The 23,220-nt window shown below is 45.0% G+C and overlaps 2 protein-coding genes and 2 non-coding genes across 26 annotated transcripts in view; 1 reads left to right on the plus strand and 3 right to left on the minus strand.

Moving 5' to 3' along the window:
* Positions 1-8,388, minus strand: part of Luc7l2 (LUC7 like 2, pre-mRNA splicing factor) — a 64,057-nt gene extending 55,669 nt beyond the window's left edge. For 3 of the 23 annotated variants that reach the window (XM_076566477.1, XM_076566479.1, XM_076566478.1), the window contains exons 1-4: positions 7,794-8,258; positions 4,804-4,887; positions 2,681-2,761; positions 685-785 (exon numbers count right to left, since the gene is read on the minus strand). Coding sequence is in view for 4 of the 23 variants with exons in the window: in XM_006990424.4 (XP_006990486.1) it covers positions 7,794-7,854 (61 nt within the window). In the remaining 19 variants the exon portion in view is untranslated. Of the gene's footprint in view, positions 1-684; positions 945-1,124; positions 4,594-4,628; positions 4,888-7,793 lie in introns of those variants that run through there. The other 20 variants (XM_076566461.1, XM_006990420.4, XM_076566482.1 and 17 more) reach the window with 18 other exon arrangements.
* Positions 8,389-13,702: 5,314 nt separating this feature from the next.
* Positions 13,703-13,807, plus strand: LOC121828400 (U6 spliceosomal RNA). The gene has a single exon (XR_013050258.1). It is a non-coding gene; the product is annotated as a U6 spliceosomal RNA (small nuclear RNA).
* A 2,266-nt stretch (positions 13,808-16,073) lies between these two features.
* On the minus strand, positions 16,074-21,830 carry Fmc1 (formation of mitochondrial complex V assembly factor 1). The gene is made up of 3 exons (XM_006990428.4): positions 21,662-21,830; positions 20,581-20,842; positions 16,074-16,359 (listed from the first exon to the last, which is right to left on the minus strand). The coding sequence occupies exons 2-3, from the start codon at positions 20,716-20,718 to the stop codon at positions 16,156-16,158; spliced, it is 342 nt and encodes a 113-aa protein (XP_006990490.1). The 5' UTR covers positions 20,719-20,842; positions 21,662-21,830; the 3' UTR covers positions 16,074-16,155.
* Trnar-ccu (transfer RNA arginine (anticodon CCU)) lies at positions 21,373-21,445 on the minus strand. Its single transcript has one exon. It is a non-coding gene; the product is annotated as a tRNA-Arg (tRNA).
* Positions 21,831-23,220: the final 1,390 nt, after the last annotated feature.

Below are 23,220 nucleotides of genomic sequence, written 5' to 3' on the forward strand. Positions count from 1 at the left end.
GGGGGGGGGGGGGGCGGCGGTTAGTAAATGAATTTCTAAAGCGACAGGAATGCAACTGTGGCTAGTCTGGGACACAGACTGACCACAGAACAGTAGCATACAAAATGTTTCTGATGGGGGGAGAGGGGGTTGAAGTTTGAGACAGTCTCATTCTGTAGCCCAGGCTGGCCTCAAACACAGAAATTTTCCTGCTCAGCCTCCCACTAGGCAGGATTAGAGGTATGAGCCATTATATCTGGCCAAATGAGTGTTTATCTGTAAAGTGCTTGCCAAGAATGCATGAAGCCCTCAGTTTAATACCCAGCACCACATAAAACTGGCTGCGGATAGTCCATGCATGTAATTCCAGCATTCTCAGGACAGAGGAAGATCAGAAGTTCAAGGTCACCCTGGGTTATAAGGATTCCTACTTCTAAAAATAAGTGAGTTTATAAAAAGCAGGAAGACATAGAACTAACCCTTTATTTAAAACATCTTCAAGCACTAACTGCAAAGGGCATAATATACTGACAGCAGAACAGAATACAACACAAAACTTGGTACAGTTTTGGTATATTTATGCACCCTCCATAAATATCCACCCTCCCTACTGAAAGGCCAAGCTTTGGATAGTTTAACTCTAAAATATAAAATTGAGGCCTACAGAAATCTGAGGTCTCAAGAAAATAAAAACAAACAATTTACCATATTCTTGAGACAGGACAAAAGATTCAGCAAAGGCAGCTGGTTAAATTCTTTTCACGATGAGTCAAATAGGTCAAACATCAGTTGTACATGGTTCACAACTAAATTAGAACATATGGGTCAATAGAGTGTTTTCTACAAAAAAAAAAGTTAGGTTCTTTTTCTGGCCAATGTTAACAAAATATGACATTTAACCAATTGACTGAACTGTATGTTACTTTCTAACATTAAGTTATTCAGCTAAATCAAAAACATGTAAACTTGAATTTTTTTTTTTTTTTTTTTTGGTTTTTCGAGACAGGGTTTCTCTGCGTAGTTTTGCGCCTTTCCTGGAGCTCACTTGGTAGCCCAGGCTGGCCTCGAACTCACAGCGATCCGCCTGGCTCTGCCTCCCGAGTGCTGGGATTAAAGGCGTGCGCCACCACCGCCCGGCCGTAAACTTGAATTTTTAAGAAACTACTTTCCTCTATATCCTCAATAATACTACAAAATTAATAATCTATTTTAGCCTTTCCTTCCCATTTCTACCCAAGTAGCTGCTAGTAAATGATCATTTAAACCCAAAAGAACAAGAGTAGACCAATGGTGCATGCCTGTAGTCCCAGCTATTTGGGAAGCTAAGATTACAGAATTGCCTGAGTCTACGTGTCCCACGACCAGTACAAAGCAAACAGCTGGAGCATAACTTCATGACTAAAGTGCTTTTCTTACAAGCACAAGTCTGATCCCTAGAACCCATGTAAAAAGAAAGAAGTTATCCACAGTGGTATACACTTGTAAATGCCAACTTGCCTAGAGAGACACAGACAGGTAGACCTCAGGTCAATGGTCAGGGTGACAACACCAGAAGTGTTCTCTGACCTCTACACATACATACCTGAATACACACATGCATACACAGATACATACCCACCCACAACCAAAAAGGAACAGATTTTTTTTTTGTGTGTGTGTGTGTGTGTGTGTGTGAGTGAGAGAGAGAGAGAGAGAGAGAGAGAGAGAGAGAGAGAGAGAGAGAGAGAGAGAGAGAGAGGTGGGAAAGCAGGTATGCTAAAGCCATAAGATTCCTGTCAGAAACTTACCCTGTTTCTCTCCCTCATGTTTTTCCAACAAGATATTCCAACTTCTTTCATCTTCTTAGTCTACAATGTCTTCGTAAACTGATTAGGGTAGGTAGAACTGTCTGTTTCCTAAAAAGCAGCAGCACTGACCTGCCTCAGGCATCTTTTTTAATTTGTAACCTAGGCTGACCTCAAACTCACCATCTTCCTGCTTCAGACCCCCAAGTAGTAGAGGATTACAAATGTAATCCTTCCATGTTTAAAATTTCACTTTTTTTTTTTGGGGGGGGGGGTTGTGACAGGCTCTCACTCCACAGCCCAGCCTGGAATTCTAGGTACTCCTCCTTCAGCCCCTCAAGTGATGGGATTACAGGTACGTGTCACTATGTCCAGCTGGAAGCTCATCTATCTCATTTACATAGTCTTTTTTTTTTTTTTTTTTTTTTTTTTTTTTTTGGTTTTTCGAGACAGGGATTCTCTGTGAAACAGTCCTGGCTGTCCTGGAACTTACTCTGTAGCCCAGGCTAGCCTCAAACTCAGAGATCCGCCTGCCTCTGCCTCCCAAGTGCTGGGATTAAAGGCGTGCGCCACCACCGCCCGGCTCATTTACCTAGTCTTGCCACATTTACTGACCTTCATTTAGTGTTAAGCCATCTCTGTGTGTTCAGTCCTAGGGTTTGTCTGAACTCTCAGCAACTTCAAGTTTCACTGTAAGAAGCATGTTACTGAACAATGATTCAATGAACCCGAGCATGATACGTACTTGCTTTTGTAGTCTCCGTCCTAAACACTTTTTATCCTTAGGTAACATTCTCCTTTACCTAGAAACACACTTGCCACTTACAGTGCTTGCACACATACACACCAAATTATTTTTCTTTTTCTTCTTTTTTTTTTTTTTTACCTGAAATATTGTCTCAGAAACATAGGCTTACTTGAGGAGTGCTAAACAACTGCAGAGATTCCAAGACAACAGGGATCTATGAGATGAGATTTTTATTGTTTTCTGGGCTGCTCTGTAGATAGAAATATTATTTAGAGTTCAAAATACAAAATGAGGAGTGAAACTAAGTGATTCACTATCCAAGTGCTAATAGAGCTTACAATTGTTTTGGAGACTCCTGAACACTGACAAAATCAAGTAGTTACAGACACAGGAAAACTGGCCTTAGGTTTGCTAAAATTTCTTATGTTAAAGAATGTACATGCTCTAGACTATGACATATCCTATTATTGTGTTTTTTAAAATGTGTATTTGTACATTAAAGGCTACACTTTTTACTTAAAATGAAATGAACTAAGTATAATAAAAGGATGGCTTACAAATGACCAAGATATGAATCATTAAGATGAGAAAAAATTAAGAGAATATGTGTTGATGACAAGAGAAACACAAATTACAATAAAGATGATTTTACAATGAAGATAATCCATGGGGGGAAAAAACACTACAAATTTTTGATTCAATAATTTTACAGAAAGGCAGTAATGTTCTACATAGAGATAGATGTATTAAGTTTTATTAAACTTGTGTTAGGAACAGGTAAATTACTTTCTGAACTGCATTTTCCTTTCAATTTTATGTTATCGCACATTATATAACTGATTAGCAGTTAAGATTAGCATCCTGTAATAACTGAGGAAGTATTATCATACACCTCAGTAAAATTACTACCCCAAATAGCTAAAATTCCTAAAAAATTTTTGGTGCTTTATTGATTCGGCTTTTTTGAGATGATGTCTCATGAAGCCTAGGGCAGCCTCAAATTAACTATGTAGCTGAGTCTGGGACACTCTTGATCCTCTTGCTTCCACCTCCCAAATGCTAGGATCAAAGAAGAGCCCCATGAACAACAGCAATAATGGTCTAACTACTCCAGGAACATTGACACCTGACAGGCAAAGCAGAGCCCTGCTGGAGACACAGAGCTACTTCTGCCCCCCAGGAGAGACAGAAGGGAGGGTTGTAGTGCTCAAGATTGAATCTATAGGTCGTTGCACATGCTAAGAAAGTACTCTACCACTGAGATACATCCCCAGCTGTAGGCAACTTAGTCTGATCAAAACAGCCCATCATCATGGATGATACCACACAATTTTATTTCTATGATCTACACTTTTGGGTCTATAGGTTGGCTTCCAAGGCACATCTGATGACACACCACCATTCTTGGTTCATTTTAACCTTTCAGAAATGGTTTGTGCTCCCATTTAAAGCAATTTTAAAACATGGTACTTTCAGAACAACCTTCTGTACCTTCATACTTCCATATTTAGGATGTAATCTAGGCACAGGTCCTAGGTCTAAGGGTACAGTTCAGTGGTTCAGAGCTTCCCTAGCATATGCAAGGCCCAGAGTTTGATCCCTACCACTGGAGTTGAGGGGTGTTCCTGTCCACCCCAATTTTGTTTAGTTCACATTAGTTGTACCTTCCTAAGTCTTTCTGGAATCATGGCCAGAGACTTATACAAACTATGTGCTCACAAAGAGGCTTTATGCCAAGGGTCATTCTTGCAATTAATCCAATCTAGTCAAAAGGACCGTGGTCTTCTAAGGGCACCGAACTGCTTTCTCTCAACTGACACAAAAACAATTCTCAAAATGTTTCTTTAAATTTCCTTTGTGGTCCTTCCTGCTATTATCTGAAATATGTTCAGGAAAAAGAAATTATCTCTCTCTTTTCTAAGACAGAGATTTTTAAAAAATGTAATTAATCTTAAAATTGAGATAACATACTAGTAATGGGTATCTACTTGTGATTCTTTTCTAAAAAAAACTGTATTTATTTAGCATTTTTAGTATTAACATAGGAAATTATATGGCTTCCCATATAACAAATTATAGACTTAACTTGATTGAAGCAAAAAGGTTATGTGACTTACCCAAGCTTCTAATTAGAAACCAGGTCTCCTGAATCTCAGCCCAGTGTTCTTTTCCTTAACTTACGATGTCTTATTAGAAAATTCCAAATATAGACAGACCCCCAGTTACATGGGTTTGAGTTACACTGATTCACATATACAAACTTTATATAGTGTGACCAATGTTTCAACTCACGCGGTACCCTGCTTCCATTTATGCAGTATGCCAGGCATCGGCACGATTTTCAGTGGCACACAGGCGGTTGCCACCACCAGGGCCCTAGGCAAAATTGCAAAGAAGGCAAAGTTTGTCTTTGGCCCTCCCATCTCCCTTATGCATTTCTCTCCCACCTCCTGGTCATCCCCCTGCCCAACCTCCCAATTCCACCATGCTGCCCTTCTGACTGTCCAAATCCCCCCACTCACCAAGGACTATGCTTTCTTCAGTGCCCAGTAATCCGAGTTACCTTATTTTCCTACCACCGTAATTCCTATTCCTAAGGATTCTAATGAGTCTCCTAAGAGATGGCTGATTTAAATGACTGAAGAAAGATGCACTTAACCAAGAGTCTTAGATCTCCAAGCAATTTAAAAAGGAATTAAAACTCTTTTAGAAAAGTGGGGGGGTGTCATCTTTGGAAAGGGGGAGCAACATTTTCCCAGAGACCCAGGATTCCTTTACCATTTCAGATTCCTTCACAAATTCAACACTAAAGGATAAGGGGATAATTGCCACCTTAGGTACCACTACCCAAAAGAGTCTATTTATAGTTAGTCTACAGGACAAACAAACAAACAAAAACCAAAGCTCCTTTAAATACCCAACCTCACCTACCTTTTCCATCTCTCTCCCACCTTCTGGGTCCCCATTTCCACCTCTTAAAGCCAAACACACAACAGCATTTTTGGTAAGCTGTCCATGTGTGTAACACAAGGTTTTCCATTATATGGTTCAAATGACATGATACTATTCAGTGATATAACTATGCTTCCCTATCCTTAGATAACTTTAAGTTTACTGTACGCCAAAAAAAAAAATTTTTAATTCTGATTTTATTTCAAGGTCCTGAATTACAAATTCATTAAACATGTAATAAGAAGGAAATGTACTGTATTATCTTATATATACAAAAGAATAAGGGTATCTAAAATTCTGTTCTGTTTTATTGGGCTAAAGTCTCACTGCACTACCACACCTGGCTAAATAGTCAATCATTTCTTTCAACTTTTCCATACATGTAGTTGTTCCTTTTTTGTTGTTGCTGAGGCAGGGTCATACCCTAATTCAGGCTAGCCTGTAACTATGTAGGCTAGCCTTGAACTCACTGAAATCCTCCTGCCTCAGGTTCCCACCAGGCCAGAATTAGTTTCTTCTGATTCAATACAGCACTGAAAATGGAATCATTTCAACGAAATACTATTGTCTACTCATAAACATGAGTTCATCCATAAATTCATTGGTCTGGAGGGCAAAAAAAAAAAATATCCAGGGACAGAGACACAAATATAAATTTAAATACAATGAATTTTAAGAATCCAGCTTCTGAGACTATACAGAAGGAAATTTATACATATATGTACATATTGTAATAGTTCAGTTTTGCAATGCTAGAGGGGCTGTTATCAGAGAATTGTTACCTTGACAGGTCATAGCTTGATCCAACTACACTCTGGAGAAATACAAGGGAATCCTATCTATGCAAAAGATACCAATAATGGCATCTATCCAAATTAAAAGGACTGCATAAAGTAAGCCTCAAAGTTTCTAAAATGTTATTACAGAGATGAACTGTTAAGATCCTGTATGAAGCCCCTTCTAAATACCCTCACTCATGATGAAAAGGAACATGTTAAGACATGCTGCGATTGTAAATATCCTACCCAAATATGAAAAGTTAGGTTACCCCAGTGGTATTTTTAATTAATGTTAACTTTCAAGGGATTACTTACTTACTACATACAAATCTTACGTTCTTTCCAATTTTTCCCTCCTCTATATAGAATAAATCTGTTATCCAACCCATTCGTCTTAATGTTCTATTAAGAAAAGTTCCCAGTGAGTTTTTATTAAAACTTAACCACTCACTGAAAGCTGTATAAGTATTGCTAAAAAGATTTGAAATAGGTTTTATCTTCTCCCGTATTTTTAGGCAAAGCACTCAACAAATTTATGTATGTCTTTTCTAGTAAGTCAAACAACTTATCAAAAAAGTTTTAAATCGCTAAGAAACTTGCCTAAACGAGTTTTTACAAGCCAGGATTTGGATTGGTTTTTAAGTGCTGAACTTTATTTTGAAAGTACAATACTAATTATCCCCCAAAAGCAACATTTCATCACTTTAGAAATTATCTAAAACAAAGGATAATCCAACACGTAGATAACTCTCTATAAGAATTCTAATCTAACTGCATTTTTTAAAAAAAGCCTTTTGTTTCCTTCAATTCTATTCCAGTGGGCATCAAATTTCCAAATAGTTCTGTTTAGGGTACATGGAAAATTAGCCAATATTTACTAAGAAAGCTTCTATTAGGTTGTCTAACAAAATGGAGGTCTCTCGGGGCAAAAAACAGGCCTCAACACTTTTCAACTTACAAAATGGGGTCAAACACACCCACTTTAAGAAACCATGGTTTGGGTCAGATTTTCCACCAAAAAAAAAAAGTTGATTCTGTAGGGTTCGACGAAGTGTCCCTGGAACTGGGGGTTTTTAGTGAAGGTTTCAAAGACCCTGGAGGGAGGGGGTGCTTCTCTCCACACTCTAGAGGACGGCGGCGAGGGGTAATCCGAAAGCCCGGGGTAAGGGAGCTAGAGCTGGGGGCGGAGGCCGCAGCGCTCCGCGGGTTCCTAGCCGACAGTCAAAACTGACCGGCCCACTACGCAAGACAGCCTTGGGATCTCCCAAAACCCGGCCAAGTCAACAGCAAAAAAAAGCACCAACTCTCCTTTCTGCTTCCAGGCCCCGCCTCGCCCCATTGGCAGCCGTTCCCGCCAATCCGCACCGTCACCGCCCCCAAGCCCGCCTGCCAAGCCCTGATTGGACCGGATGGGAGCCCGGGACCTCGTGTTACCAATCTGGGAGCCCCTTACTCGACCGCACGCGCGCGCGCCCCCGGTGCTCGCCCGGAGGCCTCCCCTTCACCGGCCGCGTCCCCTCCCCCACCCCCAGGGCTCTGGCAGCGACTTACCGTCCCGGGAGGTGCCCATGAGCTGGTCCAGCATCGCGCGCATCTGGGCCTGCGCCGACATGGCGGCGGCGTAGCGGGCGGGCGGGCGGGCGAGCGAGCGAGCGAGCGAGCGGACGGGGGTGGGGCGCCGGCCGGGCCCTGGCGGGCGGGGGACGAGGGGAAGGGGTGGGGGAGGCGCGGCGCTGTCTCGGTGGCCGCCGCGGCCTCGAGGCCGGCGAGTGGGGGAGTCGGGAGGGGGTCGCGGGACAGTCCGGGCTGCGCTCCTCACGACGGCGTGGAGGTGGAAGATGGCAGCCCCTTCAAGAGCAAGCCCTCGCGTCCTCACTCTCCGCCAGGCTCCAGAGGCAGACGCGACACGGCCGAGCCGACTCTCGCCTCCTCTTGACACCGACACCCGCCAGAAGCCGTCAACCCCCCCTAGCGAGCTCTGACGCCGCTCGCCACCGCCGCCACCGCGACGGGAGCGCGCACGCTGCTCGCGCCGGGTCGTTTCCCGTGGGGGTCCGGCCAATCGTCGTCCAGCTGGCTTCGCCCCGCCCTGCCCCTCCCGCGAGGGGTTCCGCCCTAACGGCCGCTGGGCGCGTGCCCGCGCGCTGGCCCCGCCCCCCCTCCGAGCCCAGGTCTCGCGAGAACGTCGCTCTTTTTTAGCCCGCTCTGGAGCCCGGTCGGCCCCGGGGGCTGAGCCCTGCGCTGCAGACTGCGGGTCTCCGAGGCCCTCTCTGCTTGCTGCGCTGGCGGCCCGGCCCCAAATTAGCAAGTGCCAAGCTTAGAGCGGGTCGGAGTAAGTAGTTCGGCGGAAGTTCTCAGGGTTGGTGCCGCTCCCGACGGATGCTGGCGGGATCGCGAGCCCGTAGGGAGGCCCAGCCCGAGCCCAGGACGCCTCACCCTTTATCCTCGGGCTTTTTGCCACTGCCCCTCATCTGTGTCCTAGCTGGCACGCACGTCAGGTTCAAGAAATAACACGCGACATCAGCTCACCGGAAAGCAGGCGTCCCGATGCTTCTGCTACGTTTGGGACAGCTGGAAGCTGCTAGTCTGCATTGGAGTCTGTGCAGGGAGAACTCGGGGTGGGCCATCTTACACAGCGGCGTGTCCCGGGCAGGGCCCACCCGACAGCCTCCCAGCTCCTTGGCAGGCTGTCGCCCTGCACTCCTACGCCTTGCTAACTGCGATAGTAGTTGATTTCTTCATCTCACGGCTGGTGGGGGTGACAGAATAGCTCATCCTCGTGAGGCCCAAGTGAGCCAACTGGAAATACCTAGGCCACGGCTGCATACTGGTTTTCCAAACTGGAAAAAAAAAAATACCGTGATTCTTTTAAGCTGAAAGGTCTCTAGATACTTGGGAGGGAAATGATGGAGTTCTTGTTTTGTTTCATTACAGTTGCACACTCATTGAACAATTTAAGTACATACTGAACCAGTAGAAACGGTAGTCGTGTTATCTTCAGTAATTTGCAAAAAAAAAAAAAAAAAAAAAAAAAAACTACCAATTATTTAGAGAACTATTTTTGAGATAGGGTGTCGCTGTTGTGAGAAAAGTTGGTCCTCGTTAAATAAGTGAGAATTTTCAAAAAAAAAAAAAGTGAGAATGATGGAGACCCAGCGAGCATAAGGAATGAGACATTATTTTTTAATTCTGCAGAAAGGTGGGCGTCACCCTGACACAAAAGGCAAAATAGTTGAAGTGCAGATTTGACATAAAACTTTTTTGTTTCGGGTTCTTGTTTTTTTAATTCCCTTGTTGTGTGTCTGTCCACCCTTTACTTATCATTGGCTGAGTTCTTTAGGGACATAAAAATCTTCCTAAATTTTAATATTTCCCTTCCCCAAATTCCTCACTCTTTTGGTTCAAGACACAAAACATCCAGCCGGGCGGTGGTGGCGCACGCCTTTAATCCCAGTACTCGGGAGGCAGAGGCAGGTGAATCTCTGTGAGTTCAAGGCCAGCCTGGACTACAGAGTGAGTTCCAGGATAGGCCTCAAAGCCACACAGAGAAACCCTGTCTCAAAAAACAAAAAAAGACACAAAACATCCAGTGAATGTCTTGTGGCCCAAGATTCCTTCTTCTGATTTCTGAGCTCAGTTGGGTAGTTGACTGACTGTAACTTTTCAGTCCTTGGATCAACTGAGCCTAGACAGGACAGGCAGCCAGCTGCCAGCTAGGGAATATAGGGACCTAGTGCTTACCCATGATTCTATAACAAGCTTTATCTGGCAATGGACCAAATGACTTATTCCTTACATAGTATAGCTCAATCAAGCTGCCCTGAAACTTGCAATCCAGCCTTGGCACTACAATTAAGCAGGTACCATAATGTCTGGTTCAAAAACTCTAAATTCTAAACAACTCTGAATACTAGCAGATATCATTTGAAAATTGTACAAGAGGAGCTGGAGAGAGCCTTAGCGATTTGAAGCACTGGCTGTGCCTGGCGGTGGTGGCACACGCCTTTAATCCCAGCACTCAAAGGGAGGCAGAGGCAGGCGGATCTCTATGAGTTTGAGGCCAGCCTGGTCTACAGAGCAAGATCCAGGCACCCAAAACTACACAGAGAACTTCTGTCTCAAAAAAACCAAATAAATAAAAGCACTGGCTGTAGAGGACCCAATTCCTCAGTTCTCATCATCCACATGACAGCTCATAACCCTCTAACTCCAGTGCCAGAGGATCTGATAATCTCTTCTGGCCTCCAAAGGCACCATGCATACATATGCAAGTACATACATTGAGTCAAAACACTCATATGCATAAAAAATTTTAAAGGAAATTGATGTACAATAGTAGAAAACTGTACAAATTAAATATATTCTAGAGAGGTGCACTATTACAAATACAGTATTATCCTGAAAAAGACATCCTTAGAAAAATACACTAAAATACTGAGTAATTGTTTGAGGGGTTTTTTGGTTTTTGTTTGTTTGAGACAGTGCCTCACCATGTAGCTGTGGCTGGCTGGCCTAGAACTGACTGAGACCAAGCTGGCCAGTAACTAAAGAGAGCTGCCTGGTTATGCCTTGTTACCAGGTGTTCTGGTTTGTAGGGTTTAATCCAATTAAAAGACATTTTAACAACCCAACAACAAGAAAACATTTATTTTGTGTGCTACAGTTTGAGCGTAGGGATCAGAGGGCAACTTTCAGAGCTGATTGTCCACTGCCATGTGAATCAGGAAACAAGGCTAGGTTGTCAGGCTTGGTGGCATGTCTCTATCTGTTGAGCCATCTTACCGCCCCCAATTCCAGGGTCTTGAGCATGCTAAACATACCTTCTGTCATTGAGGTCAGCCTGGTCTACATGAGCTGCATCCAACTCCTGACGTTTTGTTTCCAACCAAGTTTCAATACTCGGTGTCCAGATATTCACGTACTTCCCTTTTCGTTCCTTCTGACACCTCTGCCTTTCCATTCGGGATCATTTGTTTTTGTTTGAAATTTTCTTTAGGTTCTGCAAACTGAAGCCCAGAAACTGAATCTACACCACTGCCTTGTTTGGTTTGGGGTGGGGAGGAGTGTTGCTTTTTGGTTTGGTTGGTTGGCTGGTTTAGTTTAAAATAGGGTCTCACTATGTAACCCTGGCTGGCCTGGAACTCACTCTGTGGACCAGGCTTCCCTCAAACTCATAGAGAGCCACCTGCCTTTGCTTCCCAGGTGCTGGGATTAAAAGTGATCAATACTATGCCCAACTGTTTTTGGATTTTGTCACACGGGATCCAGGCTGGCCTTAAACTTGCTATGTAGCTGAAGATACCCTTCAATGGTCATCTTGCTCCATCTTTCAAGTGCTGAGATTACAGCTCAGCAGTACTGTGTTCTTAATAAGTTTCTCTGGAATGCTTCCAGACTCACTCCGCCTATCTACAGTTGCTTTGCCCTTTAACCAAGAGTTGTAAGTTATAAGACGCTGTCCTATACGACCTGCAAGAGTCTTTAGAGGAATGAACTTCCCCTACTTGAGTTTGCTTCTGTTTTAGCCTGCTAGTAAGATGTTTACTCTGTTGCAGTAGCAGACAAATTTTCATTCCACTATTCCCAAGAAGTCAGTTTTCAGTTTGTCCTCACTCCTTGATGTTAGTTACTTGAATTTGGGGGGGGTATTGAGGTATACATTTTTCTTCATTCTGCTAGGAGCTCAATGATAATTGTTCATTGAGAACCCGTGAACAAAAAAACAAACAAAAAAAAGCAAGCAAGCAAACAGCCAGTGCTGGTGGCAAATGTCTGTAGCATTGAGAAGAAGCAGCAGCATGAAGACCAGAAAGTCAAAGCCAGCCTTGGCCTCAGAGTGAGTCCACCAACCCAAGTGACATGGGAACTTGCCTCAAAAAAAAAGAAATTACAATTTGTGTGGTGGTATCCTCCTCCCATCCCAGCTATTTGGGAGACTAAGACAAGATGAAGCCGGGCGGTGGTGGCGCACGCCTTTAATCCCAGCACTCGGGAGGCAGAGGCAGGCGGATCTCTGTGAGTTCGAGGCCAGCCTGGGCTACCAAGTGAGTCCCAGGAAAGGCGCAAAGCTACACAGAGAAACCCTGTCTCGAAAAACCAAAAAAAAAAAAAAAAGACAAGATGAACAGAAATCCAAAGTGCTCTGGCATCCTACTGAGTTAAGGGCCAGCCTGAGCTAACAGGACCTTGTGTTGAAGGTGGGCAAAGTGGCTTAGTGTGGAAAGGTGCTTGTTGTACAAGCCTAACAACTGAGGTCAATCCCCAGAACCAACTCAGAAAAGTGGGCCACTGACTCCACAGGTGTCCACAGTCACACACCAATATAATGAAATCCAGGTGGTTGTGGGGCACACCTTTAATCCCAGCACTCAGGAGGCAGAGGCAGGCGGATCTCTGTGAGTTCAAGGCCAGGCTGGTCTACAGAACGAGATCCAGGACAGCCAGGGCTACACAGAGAACCTTGTCTAGAAAACCAAAAAAGGAAAAAGAGAGAGAGAGAGAGAGAGAGAGAGAGATGGGGACAGGTGGGAGATGGTAGCGCACACCTTTACTCCCAGCACTTGAGGGGCAGAGACAAGCAGATCTCTGAGTTCAAGGCCCTCCTGGTCTACAGTGTGAGTTTCAAGACAACCAGGGGCTACACAGAGAAACCCTGTCTCAAAAAAACAAAAACAAAAACAAAAACAAAAACAAAACAAAACAAAGCAAAAAAGAGAGAGACCCTGTTTCAAATGGAAACAAAAGGGAAAGGCTAAAGCTTAGTGGTAGAGCACTTGTTTAGTACTGGTGAGGCCCTGGGTTCAATCCCCAGTACCACAAGAAAAATAAAAACTTACTTTACAGATTAGCCTAAATTGACTTGCTTATAGTTCAAAACTACACTGGTTTCTTTCCTCTCCACAAAATTGTAGGAGGTGAACATCTGCTTCCTATTACATGGTTTTATTTGTAATTCAAACTCCCAACACCAAGAAAATTAACAGCAGTGTGGTGGTGGTGGCGGCGGTGGCGGCGGTGGCGCACACCTTTAATCCCAGCACTCAGGAGGCAGAGGCAGGCAGATCTTTGTGAGTTCCAGGACAGCCAGAGAAACCCTGTCTCAAAAAACCAAAAGAAAAAAAAAATTTGTTGAAGAAATGCCTTTTCAATGGTTGTGTTGTTCTGATTTTAATTCTACAGAGTAAACTAGGTCATGCATTCAATAACACCAACTCAATACATGCTATGTGGGTAGAAAGTGCTTTGAAGAATACAAAGATGAGTGAGACATGGTATTTGGTCTGAGTATGTCTAGTTTCTCGAGGGCAGGGAACACCCCTCACATACACAATAAAGAGAAGGCACAGCACAAATAAGAGTTGGTGGCTTATAGAAAACAATTTTAGTTATGGAATTAAGGACATTTGAAGTAAAAGGATCATTTAGGATAGTTTAAAAGTTCAACCAAAAGATTATTGATGGTGCTTGCTTCTGTAGCACTTAAGGATAAAATTGAACAATGCAGAGATGATTAGTATGCCCTGCACAAAGAGGACATGCAAACTTGTGAAGTGTTTCATATTTTTTTTAAAGATTTATTTATTTATTATGTATACAGAAGAGGGCGCCAGATCTCATTACAGATGGTTGTGAGCCACCATGTGGTCGCTGGGAATTGAACTCAGGATCTCTGGAAGAGCAGTCGGTGCTCTTAACCTCTGAGCCATCTCTCCAGCCCGTGTTTCATATTTTTTTAATCAGGTAAAATTATAATTTTAGTAGTTATATTTCTACACTTTTGACTAGAGTAAAATATTTCTTAGTGAATGTAAATTGCTATTTATAACATAGGAAATATGCAATTGCATAAATAATCATATCTTCTATGAACTGTTCTGTCCACAAAATTTAAAAATTGTCCATTTTCCTGAAATGCTAAACTAGTTTATCAGTTTCATTGGGATTAGTACTTGAAACAAATATTAATTATTACACTTCCTCTCCATGTAGGAGGAAGGTTGAATTTTAAGATACTTAAGGCATTTTAACCTTCATGTGGCTTCTGAAAACCAGTAGAGCATAAGAACTTGAACTCAGTACCATGAAATTGATATGTTCCCGGTACTGGTTCTGCTTACTCTTCTCTTTAACTTCTAAAAACTCTGCATTGTAGATCTTCAGGATTGGAGTAAAGAATTGTCAGTAAATATATTTTCTTTTATCAGGAAAAAGAGATTATCACTGCTTGCCTGGGGCAGCCAAGGTGAAGACAGAGGAATAGGAAGCATAGAACTTCCAGAAGGCGGTTGTGACAGAGTAAATGTAGAGCAAGGAGACCAATACCAAGCAGAGGCCACGTTTTCTATTTCGTTAGCTGAATGCAGTAGAAGCATTTGTTCAAATGCAGGTTAAAAGGTAGAGAAAGCTGACAGTAGTAGGGGTAGATGTTAAGGTGCTCTTTGATCCCCTCTTCCTGGACATCCTGGGGGCTGGAGTTCAGCTGTGGCTATCATCCTTAGGAGCCCCTGCTTATCAGGCCTAAGGAAGTAATATCTCCCACTGTTGTTAGCTTACTGCTTGACATTATTTAATTCATCCCACATCTTCATGTATCCCCTTAACTCTCCTTAACCTTATTCCATCTATTTCCTGCCAGGACTCTAACACATCACAGTTGGGTACTTTTCTAAAAGACAGACACACTGGACCAGCAAGTGGGTAAAATCACTTGGAGCACAAGTCTAAGAACCTGAGTTCGAGTCCCTGGATCCCACTGTGGAAGGAGAAAACTAACTCCCTAAAATTGTCCTCTGACCTCTCTACCTGCATGGTGGCACATAAACACCTGCACTCATACCTATCATACAGTAAGAAAATAAAAATTTAAGATCCACACCCATATATTTAATTCTGGGTTTGTCTAGACATAGGAAATATGTGGAAAGTTGCAGAGTAAACTTAGTAATGCTTACCACAAGTAATGGAAATGGGAGAAGAGAGAAGGGATAAATATGGGTGTTACATTTATGGCATTAAAATTCCTTAAGACACTAGGCTTGCATTACTTATTATTTTTATATTTTAAAATATTTCTGTTCAGAGCTTGGCATGGTGGTACTTTATTCCCAGTACTCTGGAGGCAAAGCCAGGCAGGTATCTGAGTTCAACATCAGCCTGGCCTACATAGCAAATTCATGAGAGTCTATCTCAAAAATAGGCAAAAGCAAAACAAAATTTTTTAATGATGTGTATGTGTGTATGTGCACATAAGTGCAGGTGCCTGTGGAGAGCAGAGGTGCTAGGTCCCTTGGAACTAGAGTTATAAAAGGTGGTTGTCAGCTCCCTGACATGGGTGCGGAACCAAACTCAGATCCTCTGTAAGACTAGTATACACACTCCTGACCATGAGCCATCTCTCCATTATTACTTTTAAAAAAAGAAGGAAAGAAAAAGAAAATTCTAGGTATAAATTAGACCAAGCACATCAGGAACTAGGGATAGGCTCACTGGTTAAAGTTTGCACAGATCCCTAGCACCCTTATAAATAGTCATGGCAGCGTATGCTGCTAACCCCCAAGCTGAGGAACAGAGACAGAAGATCCTGAAGACTTGTTAGTGCTCTAAGTTCAGTGAGAGATACTGTCTCAAGAGATGAAGCGGAGAGGTACTTGAGGAAGGCACCCTGGTGTCCCCCTGCCTCCACACGAACCTGCATGTGCGAGAGCACTGACACACTAGAACAAGAATTAATCCGATAAAAACTTCAGCAAATTCACTTGCAGCCCCCTCCGGTTTTATTTCCCTAACCACTCAAGTCAACAAAGACACACAACAAAACAACAACAAAGAAGCTACACTTGACAAAATATTTAATAAATACATAGTGGTAGAAATGGTTGGATTCTTGAATGAAGGGGCATCTGAGGACTCTCCATCACGGCTCCCAGCCCTTCCCTCCAGGCTGATGGGGTAACTGGAGGCCCACCAAACCAGCAGACTCCTCCACTGAACGCTCACCCTTGCCATGAAATTCCTGATGGAGGGCCACATGTTGCCGGATGCTGCGCAGGAGGCAGAGATAGGTGGCAGCTTGGAAGTGAAGCTCGTGCTGGGCTCTGCACAACTTCTCACTGGTGACCTAAAAACGCCATGAACAAAGTCAGACGGTCCGGTACCACCCCGAAGTAGCCACATGCCCCCAGAGGACGATCTGATACATGAGCTTCCTCTACAAAGTAGCAGAACACAGACACACTTGATATGTAGTTAGTATCTTCATAGAGCACTGTGTAATTAGGAAAGCTGACCTCCGGTTCGATGTTGTTTGGTCACATAAAGATTCATACATGCCTAGCATCTGCTTCCTACCACAGGTTTTATTTGTAATTCAAACTCCCAACACCAAGAAAACTAGCAGCAGCCTGGTGGTGGCGGCCCACACCTTCAATGCCAAAAATCAAGGAGGCAGAGGCAGGTGAATCTCTAAGTTCAAGCCCAGCCTGATCTACAGAGCAAGTTCCAGGACAGCCAGGGTTACACAGGGAAATCCGGTGTAGAGGTTTAAAAAAAAAAAAAAAATGACATGTTTTTCCTCCCTTTAAACAAATTAATGCTGCTTTGTGTTTCCATGACTTGAACATGGCATATACCTTCAGTATGGGGATAGGGGTTGTATTAAAGAAATCACTGAAATGGCCACCCATAGTGTGGTTTGTTGGTTTGGGTTTTGTTGTTTGGAGACAGGGTTTCTCTGTGTAGCCCTAGATGTCCTGAAACTTGCTCTGTAGACTGGGCTGTCCTGAAACTCACAGGCCTGCCTCTGCAGCCATGTGCCACTGCCCCCACCAGGCTTATGGTGTGGTTTTTATTGTGAATAAGAGAAAATATCCAGAGGCATCTGGAAGAGTCCAGAGCAGAAAGAAAAAGATGCAGTAGACTGAACATGGCCAGGACCACGGATTTTGAGGAAAATGAATAGGTGGGGAGAAAGAACAGAGTGAGCTGGAACAGCCTGAGAGTTGGGGTGGTGGTGGCGTATAATGGGGCCAGGATGCTAGTGTACGGGTTTGAAATGTATACCAAGTACTTATGAGTAGGGACTGTGAGAGCCCAGAGGCTAGCATGGACTCTGATGTACAACCGCAGATGCAATTTAACAGAGAGCCAGGTCTCTTCTGCCAGGAGTAACGGAAATGACTCCTTTGTGGGGTAGAAAACCCGTTTCCCAAGTTCCTGAGGAGTACTGGCTTTTATATAACCTGCAGAAATCCTTATGTAGTCCAGCTTGAGCTCATTTCTGGATATATGGACTTCCTGAAACCTAACACCTCATACTCCAAAATCAGAAACTTATCTCAAAAATAAAGGTGTTGTACTCAATAGTAGTAACATGAAAATCATATGTATGTATGTTTGTGTGTGAAGTAAGTAGGTTTTCATCTTTTTGTTTGTTTGTTTTGTTTTTGTTTTTGTTTTTCAAGACAGGGTTTCTCTGCATAGCTTTGCGCCTTTCCTGGAGCTCACTTGATAGCCCAGGCTGGCCTCGAACTCACAGAGATCCGCCTGGCTCTGCCTCCCGAGTGCTGGGATTAAAGGCGTGCGCCACCACCGCCTAAGTAGGTTTTCATATTAAACTTGTTTGTACAATTTAACTAACCATCTGGAAAATCTGGATTCTAATGACTTTAAGAAACTAGAAAGTTGCCGGGCGGTGGTGGCGCACGCCTTTAATCCCAGCACTCGGGAGGCAGAGCCAGGCAGATCTCTGTGAGTTTGAGGCCACCCTGGACTACCAAGTGAGTTCCAGGAAAAGCACAAAGCTACACAGAGAAACCCTGTCTCGGAAAAAAAGAAAAAGAAAGGAAAGAAGGAAAGAAAGAAACTAGAAAGTCCATATCAATGTCCAAATCATGGTTGTTCTTCATAACACTTGATTTTTAGTACTCTGCCCTTAACTATTTTGGGATTCCAAGGTTGTGAAAAAGGAGCAGGAACATCAAGAGCTTGTCTGTGGATGGGGATGTGTTTTAACCCGGCACCACTGTATGAACAATTCCTTTTCTCAATCTGAATATCCTGTTCAAATCTGAAAACTCGAGCATGTCATATTTAATGTACTACCAGCAGCACCGCCCTGCTGGAATCAAAACTTTTTTAGAGACAAGGTCTTACTATGTAGCACGGACTGGCTAGATATGTGACACCACAATCATACCTGGGTCAAACTTTGTGTGGGTGTGGGTGTGGGTTCCTCTTTGAGAAAATGGTCTCCCTTCTTAGCCTAGCTGGCTTGAAAGTCACTGTCAGTAGGTAAGGACACTTGCTGCCAAACTTGATGCCCTGAGTTCAATCCCCCAGAACCCCTCAGTAGAGAAAGAGAACGGATTCCCCTACGGATTGTCCCCCAACCCCCACATGTTTGGCATGCACACCACCCCAAAAAGTAGATATATATAGAAATATTAAAAGGTGAGCTGGGCGGTGGTAGGGCACGCCTTTAATCCTGGAGAGGCAGAGGCAGGTGGATCTCTGTGAGTTCAAGGCCAGCCTAGGCTACAAAGTGAGTTCCAGAACAGGGACCAAAGCTGTACAGAGAAAAACACTGTCTTGAAAAACCAAAAAAAAAAAAAAAGATATCCTATTGGGTTGGGTTGCCTTGCCCAGCCTCGATGTGAGGGTTTGTGCCTGATCTTATTGTATCTTGTGCCATGTTCAGCTGATGTCCCTGGGAGTCCTGCTCTTTACTTTGGGAAGACAGGGCTGGGAGTGGATGTGGCTGGCCTGTAATGTTCTTTATAGACCAGGTTGGCCTTAACTTCTGCCTATGCTGGGATTAAAGGTGTAGGTCAGCCCTGGAGTTTTAAGCATGAATCCTGGTGTTTTCCTGAAAAGTTTCTTTTGCTGGTACTGTTTTGGGGGGTTTTGTTTGTTTGTTTGTTTGTTTTGAGGCAAGGTTTCACTATGGAGCTCTGGCTGTCTTGGAATTCAACTCTAGACCAGGCTGGCCTCAAACTCAGCGTGCTGGGATGAAAGGCATGTGCCACCACTGCCAGGTGCATCTTATTCTTGATATTTGGCCCAAGTTCTTAGTACACACAGTCCCTCACATTATGACTTTTTAAAAGCGAAGTGCATTTTAGTTGTAAGGTTTTGCATTGCTCAATTTCAGCAGTTAAGATTGCTCAAGAACATTAGGTTCCTTCCCCTAAATTCTAGTTCTCCTTATCCTTGTCCAGGTAACTGTCCTGGAGCCTTAGCTGTCCCACTTGCATTTGATCTTGTCCAAAAGGCAGAGGACTGATCACTACCCCCATTTGGGAAATGACCCATCATCTTCCATTCCCTTCTGACTAAGAGGGATATGGAGTGTGGATTTCACAGTGGTACCTCCTAAGGTTCGCATGCTGTGTGTTTATGTTCGTTACAGCAGTAAAACATGAAACCTGGAGTTGGAGATGGCTCAGAGGTTACAAGCTCTGAGCACTGGCTGCTCTTCCAGAGGTCCTGAGTTCAATTCCCATCAACCACATGGAGGCTCACAACCATCTATAATGAGATCTGGTGCCCTCTTCTGGCCTGCAGGCAGAACACTGTATATACATAATAATCCTTGTTATACAGCAAGCTAATGATGCAGATGGGAGTGCCATGATAGAATACAAGTCTCAAGTCATTGCTTTTCTCAATGGTGATGTTACATAAATAAAATACAGTGCCCACACTTGAAGAACTCTCCAATATTCCCCACTTCATTGTCTTAAAAACTGCTTTTGTCTGGCCTATGCCTTTAATCCTTGAGTTCAGGAGACAGAGGCAATCTGATACCTGAGTTCAAGGTCAATCTGGTTTACAGAGCAAATTCCTGGTCGGCCAACTTAATAGTGAAATGCTGTCTCCACACACACACACACACACACACACACACACACACACACACACTCTCCCCGCCACACAAAAACATTGCTTCCTATAAAAACTTGAACGCGGAAAGTGTGGGGAGGGGGAGAGCTTATGCCCTTGTGCCTTTAAGTGTAAGACCCCTAGGGGCTGCTTCATACAATGCCCGCCCCTAGTCCACTGCACACCCACGGACCAGACACACCAATGAAATCGTCAGACAGCTCCAGCCCGGTGGGTGGCAGATAGCAAGTCCCTAGGAAGGTGCACCCCACGTGGCTTCTGGCTGGTACGGGGACCCGAGACCGCAGGCTAGCCCAGGGCCTGGGTCATGTGGTGAGGACGGCAGGTGGAGGACAGGTCTACTCAGCCGTGTCTGCCCTAAGACATCGCAAACCCCTGCCCAGACCGCCCTCGCCTTCGCTCCCCGAGACCCGGGCCCTCTGGACACGGCTTCCCGTACCCGATGTGCTCGGAAAGCCTTCACCAGGTACCGGTAGGCTGCTGTGTCGCGATACGGTCGCCCGGTGGCCGCGTTCAGGTAGCGCAGCTCCCGCAGAAGGCCTCTCAGGGTGCGCGCCGGGGACCCCAGGGCCGCCATCTTCCTGTCCTTGGCCAGCGGGTCCCACGGCCTGGCGCCCCCCCTCCCGGCACCGTGCTCGATGGTACCGCCCGCGCCCTGGCGCTCCACAGCGCCGCCTACCGACGGCCCCGCGAGCGGCGCCCTAGGGAGTTAGAAGAAAGGCCGAGGTAGCAGTCCTGCAGAGACCCTGCCGCCGCTGCAGCCGCTGCAGCCGCCGCCGCCGCCGCCGCAGGTCCTCGGGACTGCGTCGCTTCGGACTGCCGTTAGCTGACGGCCGCCGAGACTCAGGAGAAAATGCGGCTGGCAGGAGAGAGTGTGGATTTGGCAAAGGTCATGCGAAAAAGATCTCACCGTTTCTACCAGGGATGTCAAAACTAAACGCATGCCCGCAACCCAGGGGAAGAAAATGGACTGGTCTCCTGGTGTGGCAAACCGCACCCCCCGGCTAGTGCAGGCTCACACACAGTTTTCTCTAAACAAAATGGCCGGGCGATGGTGGCACTCGCCTTTAATCCCAGCACTGGGGGGCAGAGGCAGGCCGGTGTCTTGTGAGCTCAAGACCAGTTTGTTCCAAGACAGCCAGAGGTATGTAGAGAGACCCTGTCTCAAACATAGATACATAAATAAAATGAATAATAGCTTTGACTCGTTTTTTATGTGGAAAAAATGAACCACCCCAGATGGGACTCGAACCCACAATCCCTGGCTTAGGAGGCCAATGCCTTATCCATTAGGCCACTGGGGCTCTCTAGGCTGAGGCGCTCAAACACGGTAATCAACTTGTTTCCTGTTTAGTACGTCACCGCCTAATTTTCTTTTATCCTATCTCGGAGAACCAAACCTATTATCTGCATGAGAGGGGAGCCTGCTGGGAAATGTAGTTTAGAAACCAAGAGCCCACGGTCTTGGCCCGCAAGCAGTAGGTGCAATGAAAGCAGAACGGGCTCCTGCCTTTGCTTACGTGTTCCTGTGTCTGAGCGTAGTGGACCTGCGCCTGCGCAATAGCGGGCCTGCAGGGATGTTGAACCAAACCCGCCTAGAAGACTGGCCGGCTCTTCCTTGCTCTGATTCTGTTCTCCGTCAAATTTTCACCGGAAAAGCCAGGCCCCTTCCGATTGGGCCACTTTTCAGGGTTTGCCTGTGCTCTAGCTGGTCATTAGGTGGCGTTTGTGTAGTGGTCAGTTTCTGTTTCCGGTTGCAGTGCTGAGGCCATTTCCGCAGCCAGCAATGTGTTAAAATGGTTGTGTTTCGAATTTTCAAGCGGGCTATAAACATAAGAAATTAGTAGTTACCATAATAGGAATTAATTGGGAATAATTTGGAGTTTTTCTGCTGGGCTTGTTCCTAATTGTACGTACCTTGGACAAACCCAGTGAGGGTCAGTGACTATTTTCTTTTTTCTTTTTCCTTTTTTTTTTTTTTTTAATGCAGGCCAGACAGGATCACATGCAGGTTACTTGGAAGCCGAAAGCCAGCGGTGTTTCTCTGGGAGTTGCGCTCTGCAGGAGCGCAAGAGTGAGGTAGCCCTTCGTTTGCCAGGGAGCAGATGTTGCTTGTTGATAATTTGCAATCTGGCCGAGAGGACCGCTCACCAGGGTGAGACCCGGATAGTTTGCAGACCCGGATAGTTTGCAGACCCGGATAGTTTGCAGACTCGGATAGTTTGCAGACCCGGATAGTTTGCAGACCCGGATAGTTTGCAGGCGGTACAGTGTTGAAGGACGAGTACTTTCTCTCTGAGGGTGGGTGGAGGTGGGGAGCCTTGCTGGCGGTTACAGGGAACTCAGACTTCCGAGCAAGGTCCGGGACGCCCCGTGAGGCACACAGGTTGTCCAGGCCACTCTGGAACACATTGGGTTTTCCAGTGCCGAGACTGGGGGCGGGGTCCCGGAGCAAAGGCCGGAAGGACAGCTCCTTCCACAGCTTGGTTTCTCTGTCTGTCCGTCTGTCCGTCCATCCCTCCCTCCCTTTCTCTGTCTCCTCCCCGCTCCATTTTATAAGAGCAGTGCAGTCTACTTAGGTGGCCAAACCAGACACTGTCCCATCAGCTTCCTGTATCTTAACCTTTGTCTAGCACCGACACTTCTTGTCACCCTCTGTTCGGGTATCTGAGCTAGACAGACTCTTCCCCAGCCGACAGCCTACGTAATTTTGCTTGCTGGAGTGTATTTTAGAAGCTGCTCTAGGCTCTTATGCTTTATATGGCAAGGTTAAAATTACTTTCGTCGCAAATGGTGGCGCCCTTTGGAGATTGAGGCAGGAGAATCTCTGTGAGTTGGAAGCAATCCTGGGTTACATAGTCCCAGCCTAAGTCTCAAGTAACATTTAAAAAAAAAATCATTCACTTCTGTTAGAACCCAGACCAAATGCTGCTTAGTTCATACCCATCTGAAACTGTGTCTCTAGTCCCTGGTGGCTGGTTCTGTGTACTGGCCCCAAGCGAACAGATGCTAAGCCAGGGGTTCTCAACCTGTGTGTCACAACCCCCAACCCAGGGGTGGTCTAAGACTATGGAAAACA

This window comes from Peromyscus maniculatus, chromosome 3 (genome assembly GCF_049852395.1).
Source record: "Peromyscus maniculatus bairdii isolate BWxNUB_F1_BW_parent chromosome 3, HU_Pman_BW_mat_3.1, whole genome shotgun sequence".
Taxonomy (NCBI): domain Eukaryota; kingdom Metazoa; phylum Chordata; class Mammalia; order Rodentia; family Cricetidae; genus Peromyscus; species Peromyscus maniculatus.

Coding starts and splice junctions, on each gene's coding strand:
- Fmc1 (XM_006990428.4), bottom strand. CDS start 20,718: ATGGCGGCCCTGGGGTCCCCGGCGCGCACCCTGAGAGGCCTTCTGCGG. Junction 16,360..20,580: donor AGGCTTTCCGAGCACATCGG/GTACGGGAAGCC, acceptor TGGCGTTTTTAG/GTCACCAGTGAGAAGTTGTG.